Below are 18763 nucleotides of genomic sequence, written 5' to 3'. Positions count from 1 at the left end.
AATCCTCAACTAGGTAGATTATTTGTTTGTTTTTGAGACAGAGTCTTACTGTCACCCAGGCTGGAGTGAAGTTGCGCAATCTTGGCTTACTGCAACCTCTGCCACCTAGGGTTCAAGCAATTCTCCTGTCTCAGCCTCCCGAGTAGCTGGGATTACAGGTGCCCGCCACCATGCCTGGCTAATTTTTGTAATTTTAGTAGAGATAGGGTTTCGCCATGTTGATCAGGCTGGTCTTGAACTCCTGACCTCAGGTGATCCACCCGCCTCGGCCTCCCAAAGTGCTAGGATTACAGGCATGAGCCACTGTGCCCAGCTGATTATTTCTTTGTTGATGGCCACATAAAAGGGTACTGTTACTAAATTGTCTGTTCAAGGCAGTCTAGGTAACACATTTGCCTCTAGTCTGTGGTAACATTAATTTGAGTTGTGAGACACTGAAGGAAGGAAACAAAAGAAGCCCACTGAACTTGTTCTCTTATACAACAAAGGATATCTCTACCATAGTGACCATCTTTGGTTTTAGTTTGACTATTTCACACAATATGCCTCCGTCTCCACCTCCCAGAATGAGTACATCTTTGCCAGTGTAATCTTCTTTGCCACTGCCCATGATGGCCCGGGTATATGCCAAATCACTCTCTGCCAAATCTAGGGAGGAGAAACAGATCCAAATGGTGAGTCTACCTTAACACACAAACCACCTGGCCCCACCACACTGAAGAGCTGGGATCTAGACCAAAATGTAAATTTTTCATTTTCAATTTTTTAAAACTGTGAACAATTTGCAAGCTTTTTTTCCATTGAGGACTTTTTCATCAACCCTGACCATCTGACACCTAATACAAATGGACATTAGTCAGTGGGAAGAAAACCCAGCCTTAAAAATGTGTCAATATACCGAATAACTAAAAGCAATTACATCTTTACAAATGAAATAATATGATGTCTGTGAGCTGCTTCAAAATAATATGACAGGGACAAAGTGGACTGGGGTTTAGGTAAAATAAGACTGGCTAGGAGGTGGTAATTGTTCACACTCGATGGTAAGTACATGTGGGTTCATCACACTAGTTTGTCTACTTAGGTTTGAATTGTTCTGTAACAAAAAGGTTTTTTTTTAATATGCAAATGCATTTTCTTTTGAAATACAATCCAAATACTCATCACTAAGGAAGCAATGTCAAGACAAAGTTTATGTGAAAGCCCAGACACTCCACAGGTTAATATGACATAAATGTGCATCTCAAAAACCAGCAGTGTCAAAAACAAACTCAAACAAATCCACAACAGTAGTAATTGTCAGGAAAACACCATCATTCAACACATCACCACTTTGTTACGTGATCGGGGCAGGGATGGAATACTTACTAACATCCCCACTAAGGATGAGAATATTTCCAAACTGCTTCGAGTGTAGAATTTTTATATTTTGATAAGGTGAATCTTCGTCATATACCACTTCATCTATGTCATATTCAACCAGGCGCCCATCGGCGGTGGGCCAATATCTGTCGATGGCTCCTCCTCGCACTATGGGTGGTAATCTGGAAAAAAGAGAAAAACAGAAATGTACCTTACTAGAACACTGCCTTACAAGTGGAGCCAGGATGAAGAGTGTGCAAAAGAAAGCCACATGACTGCCGACTTTTGACAAGCACAAAACGAATCCAAAGCTTGGGCTTTTAGTTTTATATAATCACGGCCACCACCAAATGTTGACAACTATTGTACACAGTTCACTTTTTAAAAAATCCTGTCATGCTTTAGATTTTCTCTAACAAAAAGCTGAAGGAGAAGATGGCCACTGCACACTTCATATTTCAAATGCTCCAGCAGCATCTGTCTCTTAAGACTATCTACATAACTACATGGACATGACCACATTTACACCAGCTCACATGGGTATGATATGGTTATCTAGTACAGAGTCCATCTTCAAGTGTCCCCAGTTATATCCTTTATAGATGTTCTGCTCTTGAATAAAGGCTCATACACTGCATTTCCCTATTTTTTTTCTTTTTTATCCTCATGTAACGTAGAATTTTTTTTTTACTGGTATGTTTCATGACACTGATATCTCCAAGTACAGACCAGCTATTCTGCTGAAAAATGACTCGTGGGTTTACCTGATAATCTCTCACTCTTCATGGTTAGAATCAGGTTGACATATATTACACAGGCATCACATCAGGAACACAAGATGTGTATCTGTCCTATTATTGGTGATGCTAAGTCTGTGATCACTTGGTTAAAGTGGTATTCATGGGCTCTCTCCATTTGCAAAGGTACCTTTTCACCCTCTGAAATTACTAAGCAGGCTGTGGGGTGGTCCTCTGAAACTAGGTAAAAGTCCTCACCCCCCAACAAACCTTTACCAGTGGTTTTAGCATGCAGAAGATTCTGGCCTGAACCAGTTACTACTACAGAGGCTGCAAAATGATGATTTTTTCATTCATTCTTTTGTAAATACCCGGTATTTTTCACAGGATGAATGTACTAGAAGGTACCAGCAGAGGACACTAAATGACAGGAAAAAAAAGACCTGGAAAAGGGGCTTGGCAAGTCTAACCCAAACACAAAGAAAAGGAGAGCTCACTGCATACATAACACAACTGCGTGAGTCATGTGTTCTCAAACACAGTAGTGTTCAACATTAAAACGCCATGATGTACAGCTGTAGACATGTAAAATGCTGGGATATGCGGCCTGACATACTCTTATGAGTCTCTTTCCCTTCCCTGCTCACCAGCTTCCAAGAGTACAGTCTAAACCTGTTACAAGTTAACAAGGCTTTCTATGAGGGAATACTAACATCTATAAAGAACACCGAGATTGAAAAGGCAAACTCCCATAAATTCATGTCATCCTGACAACTCTTCATTTAACCACTTCTTCACCTTCCATGTGAACAAATTCAGCTTTCAGAATGTGAGGCATTCTAGAGGGTTTTTCTTGTAAATTGTAAAATGTGAAGCACCAATCAGGACAACTGCTAGAGAGCAGGCGAACAGGACTTGGAGGAAGCCTCTTCCACCCCTGGCTGATGGTGGGGAGTGAGGTGAGAGTGAGCCACCCATGGCACTGGATGAACGACAAAGTCACTCACTTCCAGGAGAGGAAGACTACCCTCTCCTTGACAGCCAGCCACCTATCGGCAATTACTGCACTACAGACAAACCCACTGAAAATAAACAGTGCCTGTTCTCAATTGTGTCAATAGTGCCTTGACTAAGGTGAAGAGCTCTTTCCTACATTGTAACTCTATGGTTTTTTTAAAGACTAGCAAAGAAAGAAGGATCTTAACAGGATGTAAATGCCACTACCCTGATGAAGTGCTCAACCTAGCATTAAAGGGCATCTCGCTGGTAGCCCTATAACGGGCTACCAGGAGGTACTATAGAGCACCCTACCAAACTCGTTTCAACCTTCACTGCTGAAAAATGAAACTGGACTACACCAATTCAGGTAGATTATAGCCCAGGCCTTAGGTATACTGTGTAAATTGCAAGAACCTTTTAAAATCAAAGTTAATTTATGTGACCTTGTTTTGTTTTTTCACTTGAAAGTAGAAAACAAAAATAAATTCAAGTACATCCCCATAGCTTCTTAGTCGAAAATTCAGACTTAACTTATCAAAGGGGAATAATTTCAGATAATGTTACTGGGTTATTTGTTAATGATTTAATCTCTAACATTTAACCTCTGATCTTTATTCTCCAGATTTAAAAAAAAAAAAAAAAAAAAAAGGATAGCAATCCTTGTCCTTTTGAGGCCAGTAACAAAGGGTTTACAACAAGGTATACCCAATTTCTAGCTGTCGTCAACCTTATTTCATGAAAAGATAATAAAAACTGTGACAAGCATAAGCAAGGTATTTTGAAGATCTAAAGCTTAACTCCACTCTTAGAAAACTCCTATACCAAAAAAGGAAAAGAACCAGACTTCTCATGAATGCTGAAGCCCATAAATGTATTCTGTTTACTCACTCCTAGAGGCAACTGATAAAAATCAGACCACATTTTGATGTGGACCAATTCATTATCATAAAGTTAAGACCCTTTCTGACAGTGGGGAACCTGTTCGTTCCAAATGGGTGCAGATAAGGAAAACCCTGCCAACAGGAAAAGATGAAATGTCCAAAAAGTGGTATGGGTATATGGGTGTGGATGTGTTTTTAAAGGAAGGTGAAGGGTGAGAGACATGGCTGGGGACCCTAAACTGAGCTTGGGTGCTCCAAAAGAGCCTGAGTGCTCTAACAGATCTCAAAAAAATAGTTCTATACTGTGGCGTCTTCTTTTCACTTTCAGTTTCCTGCTTTCCTCTTTAACTACAGGAGGTTAAACAATTACCTAGTTATCTTACATCTGCTCTGGAGCTTTCTTGTGGGCTGATCAAACTTAGCATGCTGAGTAATTAAGTACTTAAACATCCTAACACTTGCCAATAAGGATTCCTTCTTCTGGAAAGTGCCATGAACTGGAGAAACCTGTATTTCCGTTGCTCAGCAATGAGGAAGTCCCTCTGTGTTGGTCTCTGCAACTGAGGTTAATTTTATGAGCAAGGGACAGGCCTTCTATGCCTTAAGGCCTGATGAGGATCCACCAAGGCAGGGCAAGAGTAAATTGCCCTGCATTTGCATGCTGTGTATCCAAAGCACTTCTTAATTCCCATGATGTACCAGACACTAGTTCCTTCCCACAATGTCCGAATTGCATTCTTTTAAAATCTGACACCACTGGCAAACACTTCGGCAGTGTCCGACAGAAATTTGGATGATGAAAATGTTCCGTAGTTGTACTGTCCCACATGGCAGACACTAACCACTAGCTATTGTGACTAAGGAACTGAATTGTGTATTTTAATTAACTTTAAATAGCCATGTGGGGCTAGTGCCCATCCCACTGGAAAGGGAGAGCTTCATTTTCCTCATGATCACTTGAAAATAACCTGCCTATGGCAGCTTAAAGTTGGTGGCCTATCAATTCTTAGTATCTTGGAAAGTTTTCTTCTTTGAAAGCCTTGAGGCAAATTTTCTTATCACCCCACCCTGTAGGAAGTCTCTTAAAATTGCTTAACTTCACTCTGGGGCCTAGAGCCTGAAGGAGAAAAAGTGACCTTTTCTCTTTCCTGGAAAGGTTGAAGTCAGGTATTTGTTTTGTTTTGTTTTGAGGCGAGTTTCACTCTGTTGCCCAGGATGGAGTGCAGTGGTGCGATCTCAGCTCACTGCAACCTCCGCTTCCCGGGTTCAAGCGATTCTCCTGCCTCAGCCTCCTGAGAAGCTGGGATTACAAGCACGTACCACCACGCCTGGCTACTTTTTCTATTTTTAGTAGAGACGGGGTTTCACCCATGTTGGTCAGGCTGGTCTCGAACTGAAGTCAGGAGTTTTCTAGCTCCCTTTGATGAGGTGGCAGCTCTACCTGGGTCTCCACTTTAGGCAGTTCCAACTCCTTGGAGTTGGTCCATATCCCCTTTCTGCCTTAGTTTCATTTTACCTAGCATGTGTGTGTGTGCATCCATGCACATGAATGTTCATACACTGTCTTGTTTTGGTGTGAGGGGCCCAGTAGTTCAGTTCACCATGTTGCCAGAAGGAGGTGCTGAGTTTGATCTTTTCCACATCTTAAGCAGACACTACTGGGGACCACACCGCCATTCTGACTTGTTTTTTTTTTTTTTTCTTGAGACAGTCTCATTGTGTCACCCAGGCAGGAGTGCAGCGGTGCGATCTCGGCTCACTGCAACCTCTGCTTCCTGCCTCCTCGGTTCAGGCCATTCGCATGTGTCAGCCTTTCAAGTAGCTGGAATTACAGGCATGCACTACCACACCCAGCTAATTTTTGTATTTTTAGTAGAGACGGTGTTTTGCCACGTTGGCCAGGCTGGTCTCAAACTCCTGACTTCAAGTGATCCGCCTGCCTCGGCCTCCTAAATTGCTGGGATTACAGGTGTGAGCTACCGCGCCCAGCCAACTATGATTGTTTCAATCGATTAAATATAAAAGGACATTCAAGAGTGGACTTACCGTTTCACCCGCCCAGTACTGTCCTGACTCAATTCTTTCATTCTTTCCTCTACTTTGTTCAAAATCTACAATTAAAAGAAAAATCAATGGGCTTGTAGAATAAGCTGCATGGAAGAACTAAATTACAGACCCAACGACTGAGGCCATGTTGACAGAGCTGTGCGAGATTGACCTGCCCCTCCTCCTACCCTCTAGCAGCCTGTAGACACCTGGCCCAATTCCACTCTCCCATACCAACTATCCGTTCATGTTGCTGACCTAATCTTAGCGTAAGTTAGCAACAAAGTAACATGGAAGAGGAAGGCTAAAGGGTACTGCAGCTATAAAAATCCTGGTTAAAGGTTTTCTATTCCCTCCAGTGGAAAATAAGATTACTCATACTAAGGTAGTTAAAAGGGAACGCTGACACCCAGGTTCCTAAAAACAACTAAACAACTACTTCTATTCTAAAATCACTTATGTGGAGGGAGGAAAGTTTAAAATTAACTGGAAAGTAAGCAATGAAGAGAACATTATTTTAACACTAAGCTAAGCAGATACTATGATCCTTAAACACTGAGTAAATGAAAGTGAAAAACCGACACTGTCGATCTCTTCTTTGCCTTGCGCATCACCATCATAACTCTGAAGGTCCAGCAACACCAATCCATGTGGGTAAATTCTCAAATTGGCAAAGCTACAAAGGAAAATATAATTTTAAGCTTAAGAATTGTATCGGGGCATTAAAAAAAAAAGAGAGAGAGAGAGAGATGTCACCCAATTAAAAGACCACTGCTCTTTATTTCCCTAAAAGTATACAGTTAAGCTTTTTGCTTTCTTCCTAGGGCTGCGTCTTGTGGGGAGAAACTACCAATCATTTGTGGAAGGTTTAGAGGGCATTACCAAATATTAAGGTTTTCAAAACTGGTTCTTGGGCCCAGAAAGTGATTCAGTAGCAGTTCTGTGAATCTGGTTTTTAAAAAGGTTCTCTAGGTAATTTTGCCAGGTTTAGTAACTACTGCCTTAAGAGGAAGGGAGTGTGGAGAAGGGTAAACTGGTTTTTCTCAGTTAACATTCAGAGTTCAAACCAGAGCCATTTTTTCCTAACTGCAGGCTGGTGGTAGGTAAATTAATTTAGTAGGCACTCTGGAAAATCCAGGCCAACTGCCTGCAAACCTAATCCATCCCACAGTATGTTTTTGTAAAGCCTGCAAGCTAAGTAAGAATGGTTTACATTTTTAAAGATTTTAAAAAATGTGACAGCAACCTTTACACAAAATTTTCTGACCAGCCCTTTTTCTTTTTTAATGAAATAAACATATTTGAGGGTATCACATGCACCAAGATGTATTTGATGAAACTTTTGTTTTAGTTATATGCATGGTTTTTTTTTTTTTTTTTTCTGAGATGGAGTCGCGCTCTGTCTTGCCCAGGCTGGAGTGCAGTGACATGATCTCGGCTCACTGCAGCCTCCACCTCCTGGGTTCAAGCGATTCTCCTGTCTCAGCCTCCCGAGTAGCTGGGACCACAGGCGTGTCCCACCACACCTGGCTAATTTTGTATTTTTAGTAGAGACGGAGTTTCACCATGTTGGCCAGGTGGGTCTTGAACTCCTGACCTCAGGTGATCCACCTGCCTCGGCCTCCCGAAGTGTTGAGACTACAGGCGTGAGCCACCATGCCCGGCCTATGCATGTATTTGTTTTGCATTTACACAGATGTGTTATTTCCAGGGTTATGATTACCTCCTACTATAAATTATAGGTAAAGAAATGTTTGAAAAATACTAAATTAGAAGATCAATTCTGTTCAGAGAATACAGACAGTGTGCTTGGATAAAAACAAAAAAAACAAAAAATTAGCTAAGCATGGTGGCACACGCCTGTAGTCCCAGCTACTTGGGAGGATGAGGCAGGAGGATTCCTTAAGCCCGGGAGGTCAAGGCCAAAGTGAGCCATGATCGCACCACTGCACTCCAGCCTGGGCGACAGAGTGAGACCCTGTCTCTATAAAAAATTTAAAATAAAACAAAACTAGTTAATTTTTCACCTTCAGCCCTTAAGTGACCTCAGAAATCAAGTTCTTCCCCAGAGTCCACAAACTCTTCTACACCAGAATGAGAGGATCATCTTTCCTTTCCCTCCTTCACCAGCAGCAGAGGAGAGGGGGAAGGAACAATAGAGAAGTAAGGTCCCCTTTATCCACTTGGGTGGTTCTAGCATGAACACAGAGAATGCTAGAAGGCAGTGTCAAGGATTAAGGTGCTAGTAGGGATAAAACCAGAAACAGAGGGGGGAAAGTGTGCCTGGGCTCGGGGGGCAGGGAATAGAGAACCTGAATAAAGGTGGCTCAGGTCCTTTCCCCAAGCCCATGCATGGGTAGGAGAGGTGAGGTTTCAGGACAGGCACCTCAGGGTGGGTACCAGTTGACCAAGTGAGAGAGGAAGGAGACCAAGTAGAAAACTCTTAAAAACTAAGCTGGCCAGGTGCGGTGGCTCATGCTTGTAATCCCAACACTTTGGGAGGCCGAGGCAGGTGGATGGCTTGAGCCAGGAGTTCGAGACCAGCCTGGGCAACGTGGTGAAACCCCGTCTCTATTAAAAACACAAAATTATCTGGATGTGGTGGTGAGTGCCTGTAATTCCAGTCACTTGGAAGGCTGAGGTGGGAGAACTGTTTGAACCCGGGACGCAGAGGTTGCAGTAAGCCAAGATTGTGCCACTGCACTCCAGCCTGGGCAACAGAGCAAGATTCGGTCTCAAAAACAACAACAACAACAAAAACCCTAAGCAGTTCATTTGGGGTTTTTGTTTATGGCTTTTCGAAGCAGTTTCCAAACAGCTCTTGTCACTCAAAAACCCCTTCTGGGAAGAATTCTAAGTCTCCTGTACAACTGGAATTGGTGCCTATGGTAGAAACTTCAATAACTGTCATACAGAGGTAGGCAGGGCCCAGCTGCAAAGGCCTTTAGGAGATAAGAAGTGCAACTTTTCACCTGGTGCTGGCTGAGGAGCCTGCCACCGGAGGCGGTGGATGATGAGTTCCAATTTGCTGTAGTCCCCAAAAGATGGACCACAGTAAAAACAGTGAGAGGCAGCAGGTACAGGGAGGGGCTCAGTGTAATCCTGCAGGAGCCAGAGGGCTCTAGGACAGCTACAGCCTCTGCTTCCAAGAGACCATCCATCAACTGGGTCACAGCAAGGAAGCAAAGGACACAGGGGAGAGGAGGGTTTGGTGGTGGTGTTCATATGAGGAAGAAATCATCATCTTAGATACATTTGAGGTATCTACTAAACACACAGGGAGGTTTGCTACACAGTTAGAAATACAAGCCTGGGCTTGGGGAAGAAGGGGTTAGGATGTCTTTGAGAGGTATCAGGATAGAGAACACCAATTATTGCCACAGGGGTGGGCCATGGAGACTTATAGAGAGAATAGTGGAAGGGGCAGTGAGCTCAAAAAGTACAGGTTTCCCTCATCTCTAGGTCTCTGGAATATCATGGAGGTGGCTACTTTTTCCTTTAATACAGAAACAAAGACAGAAAAAGTGGGACATTAAGGAAGCCACGTGGAATTCCAGTACTGGGTACCCACTGAGGTAACAGAATAAAAGCCATCGAAAATACCCCATCCTGGAGTTCACATTTTTATTTATTTTAATGTTTATTTCCATAGGTTATTGGGGAACGGGTGGTGTTTGGTTACATGAGTAAATTCTTTAGTGCTGATTCGTGAGATTTTGGTGCACTCATCACCTGAGCAGTATATACTGTACCCTATTACATTTCTAAATTAATAGTGCAAATTACTAAGAATCTTAATTAGTAGTTTTACATACTAAGCCAGTCCAGATATAATACAAACCAAGATTTAAGGAAATACCAAGAGCTCAACGCACTGGTTTCTTGTCATCAGTCATTTCTTAGTTTAGGTTTTCTTCTGCATTTTACCATGGTCTGCAGTAGCTGATAATCAGTCATAACAGTGCTACTCCAAGTGTGGTCAGCTGTCCAGCAGCATCAGCATCCCCCGGGAGCTTCCTGGAAATGGAATCTGGGCCCTGCCGCAGATCCACTTATTGCTTCAAGAACTCTTACGGTAGGGGCCCAGGGGATCATTGCCTGCCTTTTAAAACTGCTTATGCCACCAGGGGTTCTTGGTCCTGGCCACATAGAACCACTGGGGCTTTGGAGAAATCCAGATGTCTAGGCCCTGTGACCTCAATTTCTGGGGGAAATGCCCAGGCACGAGTGTTTCGTGAAAGCTCTCCAGAAACAGAGTAGAGAAGGGACCTGGGCTCCCCCCAACCGTAATAACACACTTACTTACAGAAATACCAGGCTCTAGGAGCCAGGAAGATGGCAAAGCGCTACTTGAGGCTCTGTGCGGGCTGCCCCTGGGGCCCTGCAGCACTGCTGCTGGCCATCCTAGAGCAGGCAACCTCAGCCTGCACCCACCCTACTTCGAGCTGAGCAAGGGCATCTGCAGCTCAGCATCCTGCAGCGAGAAGGCCTCGGCATGCCCCCTACGGGCCTCTGCTGCAAACTAGTGGGTCCCCACAGGTGGTGGGCACCCCAACCAACCCATCCATCTGGACCCCAGCCCCTCCGATATCATCTCTGCTGACCAGAGACCTGGAAAACACTAAGATAAGCAGCTTCCTATGGTAAATCTTACTCCAGGGACTTAAGAGGCTGAGTTCTACCATAAACTTTTTACTCCAGGGAGTTGACCTACCGCTTGCATGAGCCCAGTGAGCGATCCTGCCCGTCTTACTATTACGCTAAAGTCCCCGCCAAGAGCGGGGCTCACCAGCCACTTCAGAGTGTATACATTAGCAGGAGGCCTCACTGAGTCTGCACACCACTCCCTGGGTGCGTACCTGCAATGACACTCATCTACCTCATGAACTATTCACGTCACTCCCTTCAAAACATCACCTGCAGCTGCCCTTGGGGGAGTAAGCCACAAAACTTTTCCTGGGCTGCCTCCCTTATGCCCACTCTGGGCATCAGTCTTCACAAAAAACTTGTCTGGGAAACATGTTTGGCCTCCTGTCAATCTCTATATACATGAGAGCTTAAGAACCTGTGGTCGGTAACACTACCAGGAGATTCTGATGTGCAGCTACGGTTGAGAAGCACCAAGTTCCATTCCCATCCTAAAAGATGTCAAAGGAGAAAAAAAAATGCCGGATGCCACCCCCATCCTCCACTCTGTCACCCTCTCTGCTCATAAGTGACCAGATATGAAGAACAGCACTGGACACTGCTCACCTGCCGTTCTTGTTTGTGTAGGTTGCTAAATAGCCATGGTCCTGCCAGGTGTGCACCGACTCCGCCATCCCCTGCTCCTGGAAAATGGACTGGAGGCCTTTTAGAATGGTCTCACCATCAGCTGGAGAACAAGGGGAAGAAGGCAAGATGGTCAGAAAGAAACGTTCAGAAGGAAGGCCAATGAGGCACAGTTTGAGGACTGAGCTTAAAAATAAATAAATAAATAAATAAATAAATAAAAATTAAAAAACCTGAACAAAGTTGTCAGTGTCACTTATCCCTTGTCATGACATGAGCGATAAACATTCTCCACCCTGCAAGCAAAGGCAACGCAGACCACCAGATTACACGATGGTAAGAACAAAAAAGCCGACCACAAATAGCTGCGCCAAGGATGTAGACATATTCAGCCTAGAGACAGCATAACAAAATATTCACCCTAAGCAGAAATTAAAGAAATGCAAATAAATTCAAGTACAACAAATGAGATTCCACTTCAGGTTAAATAAATTAATGAGGACACATGGTACTAGAAAGGGGATACCTGTCCACTGCTGATGAGTAATATAAATGACAAGCTTTTTTTCCCCCATGTTTTACAAAAAGGATGTGCTGCTTTTATAACTGGAAAAAAATATCCAACAGTAATCCTCAGTAACATAGCTCTAAATGGTAGAAACTGGACAACGATTCCATATGGGACAACCTGCTGGCTTGTCGGTCTCCCCACCCCACCCCCATGGTCGCAGAAGCCAATCCTCCTGTCTCCCATCCTGCCCAGTGTCCTACTCCCAAAAGTGCAATCAGTGTTCCCAGGTAAAGTACATTAACCTCCGCAGGTTCACTTGAAGCCAGGATCTTCAAGAACATCCAACATTACAATACTTAGAATAAGGGGTAAATGCAATTTTTTCTTCTCTAGTTCTATCTACAAAGCAGGCATTCCCTAATAAATGTAAAACAAAGAACCAAGATATGACAAGAGGAATTACTCTTTACTTTCCCACCAGCCCTCTGAAGGCTGGCTCCTGTGAGGGGAAAAACAGCCTGGTAAATATCAAAATGAAACATCTCTGTGACCTGAACAGAGGTAAAAGAAAAAAACAAAGAGTCACAGCTGATTGCAGTGTGATTTGCCAAGAAAATCACATTAGAATTTCTGCCATAAACTAAGTAGTGCCGAAACTAGAACTGGGAAGTTAAGGATTTTTTCACTGTGCATAAAGAGTCTATCTCTAGTGACTTAGAACTGTGTTCCCAAGGCCACTGAATGAAGGCTACAAACGGGAAGTTTAGAGGCCAAAGTGGACAGATATGACTTATTCTGGCCTGCACAGACTTTTTTTATTTTTTGAGACAGGATCTCCCTCTGTCGCCCAGGTTGAAGTGCATTGGCGCAATCTCGGCTCAATGCAACCTCTGCTTCCTGGGCTTAAGTGATCCTCTTGCTTCAGCCTCCCAAGTAGCTGGGACTACAGGTGCGAACCACCGTGCCCAACTAATTTTTATTTATTTGTTTTTTTTTAATTTATTATTTTATTTTATTTTATTTTTTTTGAGACAGAGTCTGGCTCTGTAGCCCAGGCTGGAGTGCAGTGGTGTGATCCTGGCTCACTGCAAGCTCCGCCTTCCAGGTTCACACCATTCTCCTGCCTCAGCCTCCCGAGTAGCTAGGACTACAGGCGCCCGCCACCACGCCCGGCTTTTTTTTTTTTTTTTTGTATTTGTAGTAGAGACAGGGTTTCACTGTGTTAGCCAAGATGGTCTCAATCTCCTGACCTTGTGATCCGCCGCGCCCAGCCCATGTCCAACTAATTTTTGTACATTTTTGGTAGCGATGGGGTTTCACCATATTGCCCAGGCTGGTCTCAAACTCCTGAGCTCAAGCAATCCACCTGCCACAGCCTCCCGAAGTGCTGGGATTACAGGCGTGGACCACCGCACCCAGTCCCTGCACAGACTTTTTAAAAGTGTAAATCAGTTGCCATTTAAAAATCAGAAGATTTCACTCTCTCCCACTGTAGTGGGTATAATGGTAGCACCAAAAACATATATCCACATCTTAATCTCCAGAACCTGGGGATGTGACTTTCTTTGGAAAATGGTCTTTGTAGATGTAATTAAGTTAAGGATCTTGAGATAAAAGCATCTGGATTATCCAGGTACCCAGACCCTAAACCCAATGACAAGTGCCCTTATAAGAGACAGAAGAGAAGATACAGGGAGAAAAGGGGGCAGGTGACATAAGACGGAGGCAGAGATTGGAGTGATTAAGAGCAACATGCCAAGCCCAGGACAGCTAGAAGCGCACCAGAAGCTGAAGAGGCAAGGATGGATTCTCCCCTAGGGCCTTCTGGGGAAGCATGGGCCTGTCATGTTTTGATCTGGAACTTCTGGCCTCCAGAACTGTGAGAGAATACATCTCTGCCATTGTAAACTATCCAATTTGTAGTACTTTGTTACAGCAACCCTAGCAAGCTAATACACCTGCCCAAAATTCGTTTTCAACTTTAACAATAGCAAACAGAATACTAAAAGTGGCAGTGAAAACATAATTTAATATTCGGAATTGTCAAGCAGAGCAGTTGACAGCCCAGCCAAAACTCATGGACAACATGTGGAACAAAACTAGATGACAGAGTGTAACCCTAAATCCCCAAACAGGTATAGGTAGAAATAAATGGGCCACAGCCCTGAGACCCGTGGGGTATCAGCAATTGAGATAGGAAGAAGAGAAAAAGCAAAGGGACTTCAGACAGACCTAAGAACTAGAGCAACCCCTTCCAAAAGTCACCAACAGGTGTTCACCCCCAAAGAAGTGGTTTCCTCCCCCTCAGAATGCAGGGGTCTGGCTAGCCAAAGTGAGGATGCAGCTGAAACTTGCAAGGACTTGGGTAGGGCTGGATGTCAGGGTGGTCAAGCCCTACAGATGGCCAAAATGAAAGAGTCTCCAAGAAAAAGTCCCACATCAGGGAGAAACTACCAGCGCAGAATCCATGTCACACTCCCACAGCAGCACAAGCATCTATAAACACCGAGCAGCGGTGGCCCAATGAATCCTTAAGCTCTCATTTGTTCCTAGCAAAACTGTGCCTTTGGGAAAGTCGTTTGGCAGAAAATAATCTAGCTTGCTTTGCTATTCTGAAATTGGTTTCAGGAAATTAAAAGCGAAGGTCTGAATTATATCCCCAGAACTGTAACATTTAAGACTGAATTCTACTTCACAAAAAAAAAAAAAAAAAAAAATCTGATTTCAAACTTGGTAAGATAAACTAACCTTGTTCAGTTTGTGTTTGTCACTGACGTGTGGTTGGCCAGCCCACTGTGGAGGTGGCTTGAGTGTACTGAGCCAGGCAGAACTTTCCCTGAATCTGAAGAGCCATTCTGAAATTAAGCAATCCCTCTTTGGCTAGAACAGATGTTTTCTGTTTTGAAAGCATATAAAACAAATCATCACTCCTGGTAAACGGCCTCAAGATGGTTCTGTTGGCACATTACAAAACAGAACCCGAACCCCCATGCTGGTGAACGAACAATCTAGACAAGGCCACCCTGCGTGTAATTGACCAGGCTGTGCAGTGAACGAGGACCCTGGCCTGGGTGGCTGAGCTGGGGTGAACCTCATCCCTTAGGCCAAGGAAAGGGGGTGTCTTTGTCTGATCTATGCAAAGGCTTTGACTGCTGGCCAAGCCCAGTGTAGTGGCCATCCCCTTTTTCTAACTGGCACAATTAACAGAAAGGCACCGTGTGGGCTACAGAAAGTCCTCCGGCCAGGTTTCAAACTGAAGGAAAAACTACACAAGAAATCCGATTTGAAGTATTACTTGTTCCCACACTATAGGCTTACCCGCCAAGTTCAGTAAAAACAGGCCAAAGCTGAACGTGTTTCTGGAAGCTCATTTACCCACAAGCCCTATTCATTTGTGCGGCCGCCTGGTCCCTGTGGGCATCTGAGTATGCTAGCCCTGCCAGGAAGGTGTCTGCAGGGCCTTATGGGGACACCACCATTTTGCCCACCATTCATCTCCCTTCATCCTCACCTTCCTCCTGATTTGGGGCCTCCCTGTCACCCAGCCCTTGGGGAAGACACTCCAGGAAGGGGAGCTAGAGCTGAAAACTCCGCAGTAGTATCTCTTTCCAAATCAGGGCTTTTAAAGTGAAAACAAAGCAAAAGCATGAGGTGGCTCACTTAGTCATCTTGATCCCAGGTGCTCAATAAATGTTTGGTGGCAAATAAAAAATTATTTTATTTGGCTGAATTCATCATCCTTTATTACTGTATCTTTGCAGAGGTTCAAAAACATCTAGACCAGTGGTTTACAATCCTAGCTGTGCATTTTCATTCACCCAGGGAGGCCAGGCATGGTGTTTCACGCCTGTAATCCCAACACTTTAGGAGGTCAAGGCAGGAGGATCGCTTGAGCCCAGGAGTTCGAGACCAGCCTGGGCAACGTGGTAAAATCTGTCTCTACCAAAAATACAAAAATTAGCCGGACATAGTGGCATGCCCCTATAGTCCCAGCTACCCAGGAGGCTGAGATGGGAGGAACACCTTAGCCTGGGAGGTGAAGGCTGCAGTGACCCGTGATTGTGCCACCTCACTTCAGCCTGGGCAACAGTGAGACCCTATTTCAAAAAAATAAGTAATAATCATCACCTGAGGAGTTTTTAAAAATTCCAATGCCACACATTAGGCCAATTAAGTAGAAATGTGGGGGTGGGCCCCAGGCATGAGTATTTTCAAAAGCTCCCTGGGAAATTCCAATGTCCAGCCACAGTTGAGAACCACTAATCTAAATCACCCAACACAAAAAAAGGAAAAGAAACCCCCTACCATTTCCATACCAGTTATACTCAACTCACCAAAAAGTTATAGAAAATGCTCAACAGAGGGGCTGAAAAAAGTTAGAACTCTTTACTAACTGAAGCCACGGGTAACCTGTCACATGCCCCAGAAAATGCTTTGTAATTATTCCAAATTTCAACCTTTATGCCTGTCTAGTATGGAACTTGTAAAACGACCAAACAAATCAGACTTGCTCTATCAGAGTTCCTTGATATCAGGGGTAAGGTTAACAACGTGGTAAGAAAGGCTGCCCTGTCTTTCACAGGACTTTGGTAACCCCAGCCATACCCACTAAATGTCAGGAATGCCCTTGCTTGTCAATAAAAGACCCCACACCCCAACTGCCCCAAGGGCAGGAGAGGGGCAATACAATCCCTTGAGAACTACTAGATGCTCTATACACAGGTGAAAACGAGCCTGAGGTCAGAATACACCCAAATTTGAGAACACAGGATAGCAAGGTCGTAAGTGTCCACAAATCAGAAGAAAATGTGAAGACAGATTCAAATGCTAACAGAGCTCATCACACTACTTTGAAGGAGACATAGTCATCCAAATTAGGCCAATGAAATGTTCTTCTTTGGCAGAAGTTCTCAGAAAATTCACTTCAATGGCCAGGCAAGAACAACATATTGTAACTAGTAGATCAGTCAGCCTTCCAAAGCGCTCAGAAACACAGTGACCTCTCCCAAGGCAAAACGTGTCCTTTGTCTACTGAACAACGCAATGTCCCCATTTCCAGCCCACTGCCTACTTTGTGTGTTTGTTCAACAACAACTTAAAATGAATAAACTGGTCCAAATTAAATACACCACTACTAAAGGAAGGGAAGGGAAGACAGGAAGGGAAAAAAAAGAATCAAGGCCTAAGCTTCACCCTCCTGCCTCATTTTCTACCAGGGAACCATTTACAGGCCCGTCTTGGAGAAACTCATTCTTCTGACCCTGAGCATCAGCTCCAGATGCCCAAAGCACAAATCTGTGTATCTAGCTGGAACCTGCCTCCTGTGCAACTGCTCCCAGCACTGTTCCAATCACAAGTCTTGGATCAAAATCAGGCTTGTTACTTCCCTTCTCTCATCGATGGTTACATCACCAGCCACTTAACATTCCCCATAACAGGCTCCCCCTCAAGCCTCCCACCAGAGCCTACCCCAACCAAACTCGCTGGCCAGGACTTTTCACTTACAGACCTAACTTCCTCATAAAGTAGAAACACTACTTTGTAGGGTTCCTATATAGAACCCAGAATCAACATCAGTTCCTTCCTTCCCTCATGGTCTTGTACTGCTATTTAATCACTGATCCACATGGTATGCAGCCCCGTGTGCATAAAGTAGATTAGCTGTACTAGCCAACCTTACTAGGCCAGGGAGTCACTCTGAATCAAAATCGAACCTGGCACCAAAAAAAAAAAAAAAAAAAAGACATGCATATAATATTCCTGCTCCTCCTTCAGCTTTGAGAATCTAACATCCTCCTTAACAAACTAAATTCCATTAGAGGCTGCCCTAAGGAAATATGCAATTCTCACACATCCAGAAAGATAAAAAACAATAACAAAAAAACCTCTCTCTACTTGTGACCTTGGCTTGTGGCTGTTTTTTCAACTTCAAAAACTTTAGCTAAGAAAACTCAGGCCATGAGCACACGGGGCTTTCTGAAGGCTACACAACTCCAACTGTCTTGTGTGTTGTCAACACCCCTCCCCTCAGGCAGAGCCATCAGATTCCACAGGCCAGAGCCTTGACATTGTCCTCTGCAAAATGAGGCGGTTGGAACAGAAGATTTAGCTCTCTCATGGTCAAGGTCATGTATATTTTAACCACAGTACAAACTGTATTAGTACGGTCATTTAAAATAAGCTTTTATTAATACAGAAAGAAGCAATATGTGTATTTTTAAAATTAGAAAATATAGGCAACATGCAAAATGAATAAAATGTTTTCATTTCTACCACCCTCACTGAATGTAGAACGTCTGATCTGAAATGAGCCTTCTGCTGTACATGTTTGATAATCTACCTTATTGTATACATGATCTATACATTAAAAAAAAAGGAACAGAAGATTTACATTCACATTCCTTTCAGCTCTCTCATGGTCAAGGAGCACCTGGCTTGTGAAATTGGGAGATGAATTTCTATTCTCGCCAAGCATATTTTTAGTTATGAAGGCTGAAAATTTCATACCTCACTATCAAGCCCCTTTCCCTCCTAGGTCTCTCCCAGAACTGGCTCCAAGGGGTGTTTAGTCATCCCCATCATCGCATCATGCCAAGTGATAAGACCCAAAGCCGAACCTCCAGCCCACCTACTGCTCCAGCAACTGCAGCCCCAGCCACCAAAGAACTGCCGAAATTTCCAGAGCTCCAAGCCCTCACTCACACTTTATTCTCAGTGCCCCTACACACACACACAGATGTACACACAGACAGTCACTCACGCCTTCCCCGCCCATGCTTACCACTTGCCACCTAAGTCCAAGGGCCCACCTTTGGTCAGGCTTATACCCAGCCCCTTCTTGCCTGCTCCTTTCAGGGATCTGCACTCTCTCCACGGGAAGATGGTGTGCGAGCTGGCTGGCAATAGAGCCAGTTTGCAACTCAACGCAAGGGGAAGCACAAACGCAGGCATCCTTT

At 44.1% G+C, this 18763-nt stretch overlaps 1 protein-coding gene across 6 annotated transcripts in view; it reads right to left on the bottom strand.

Moving 5' to 3' along the window:
* Positions 1–18763, bottom strand: part of SMS (spermine synthase) — a 78071-nt gene that overhangs the window by 40443 nt on the left and 18865 nt on the right. For 4 of the 6 annotated variants that reach the window (XM_054676989.2, XM_063804221.1, XM_054676990.1 and 1 more), the window contains exons 2-6: positions 11279–11399; positions 6608–6701; positions 6026–6090; positions 1369–1544; positions 494–648 (exon numbers count right to left, since the gene is read on the bottom strand). In XM_054676989.2, the coding sequence (XP_054532964.1) occupies positions 494–648; positions 1369–1544; positions 6026–6090; positions 6608–6701; positions 11279–11399 (611 nt within the window). The remainder of the gene's footprint in view (positions 1–493; positions 649–1368; positions 1545–6025; positions 6091–6607; positions 6702–11278; positions 11400–18763) is intronic. The other 2 variants (XM_063804222.1, XM_054676993.1) reach the window with 1 other exon arrangement.

Source organism: Pan troglodytes, chromosome X (genome assembly GCF_028858775.2).
Source record: "Pan troglodytes isolate AG18354 chromosome X, NHGRI_mPanTro3-v2.0_pri, whole genome shotgun sequence".
NCBI lineage: Eukaryota > Metazoa > Chordata > Mammalia > Primates > Hominidae > Pan > Pan troglodytes.
Note: the sequence above shows the minus strand (reverse complement) of the source record. Positions and strands in the feature narration are given on the sequence as shown.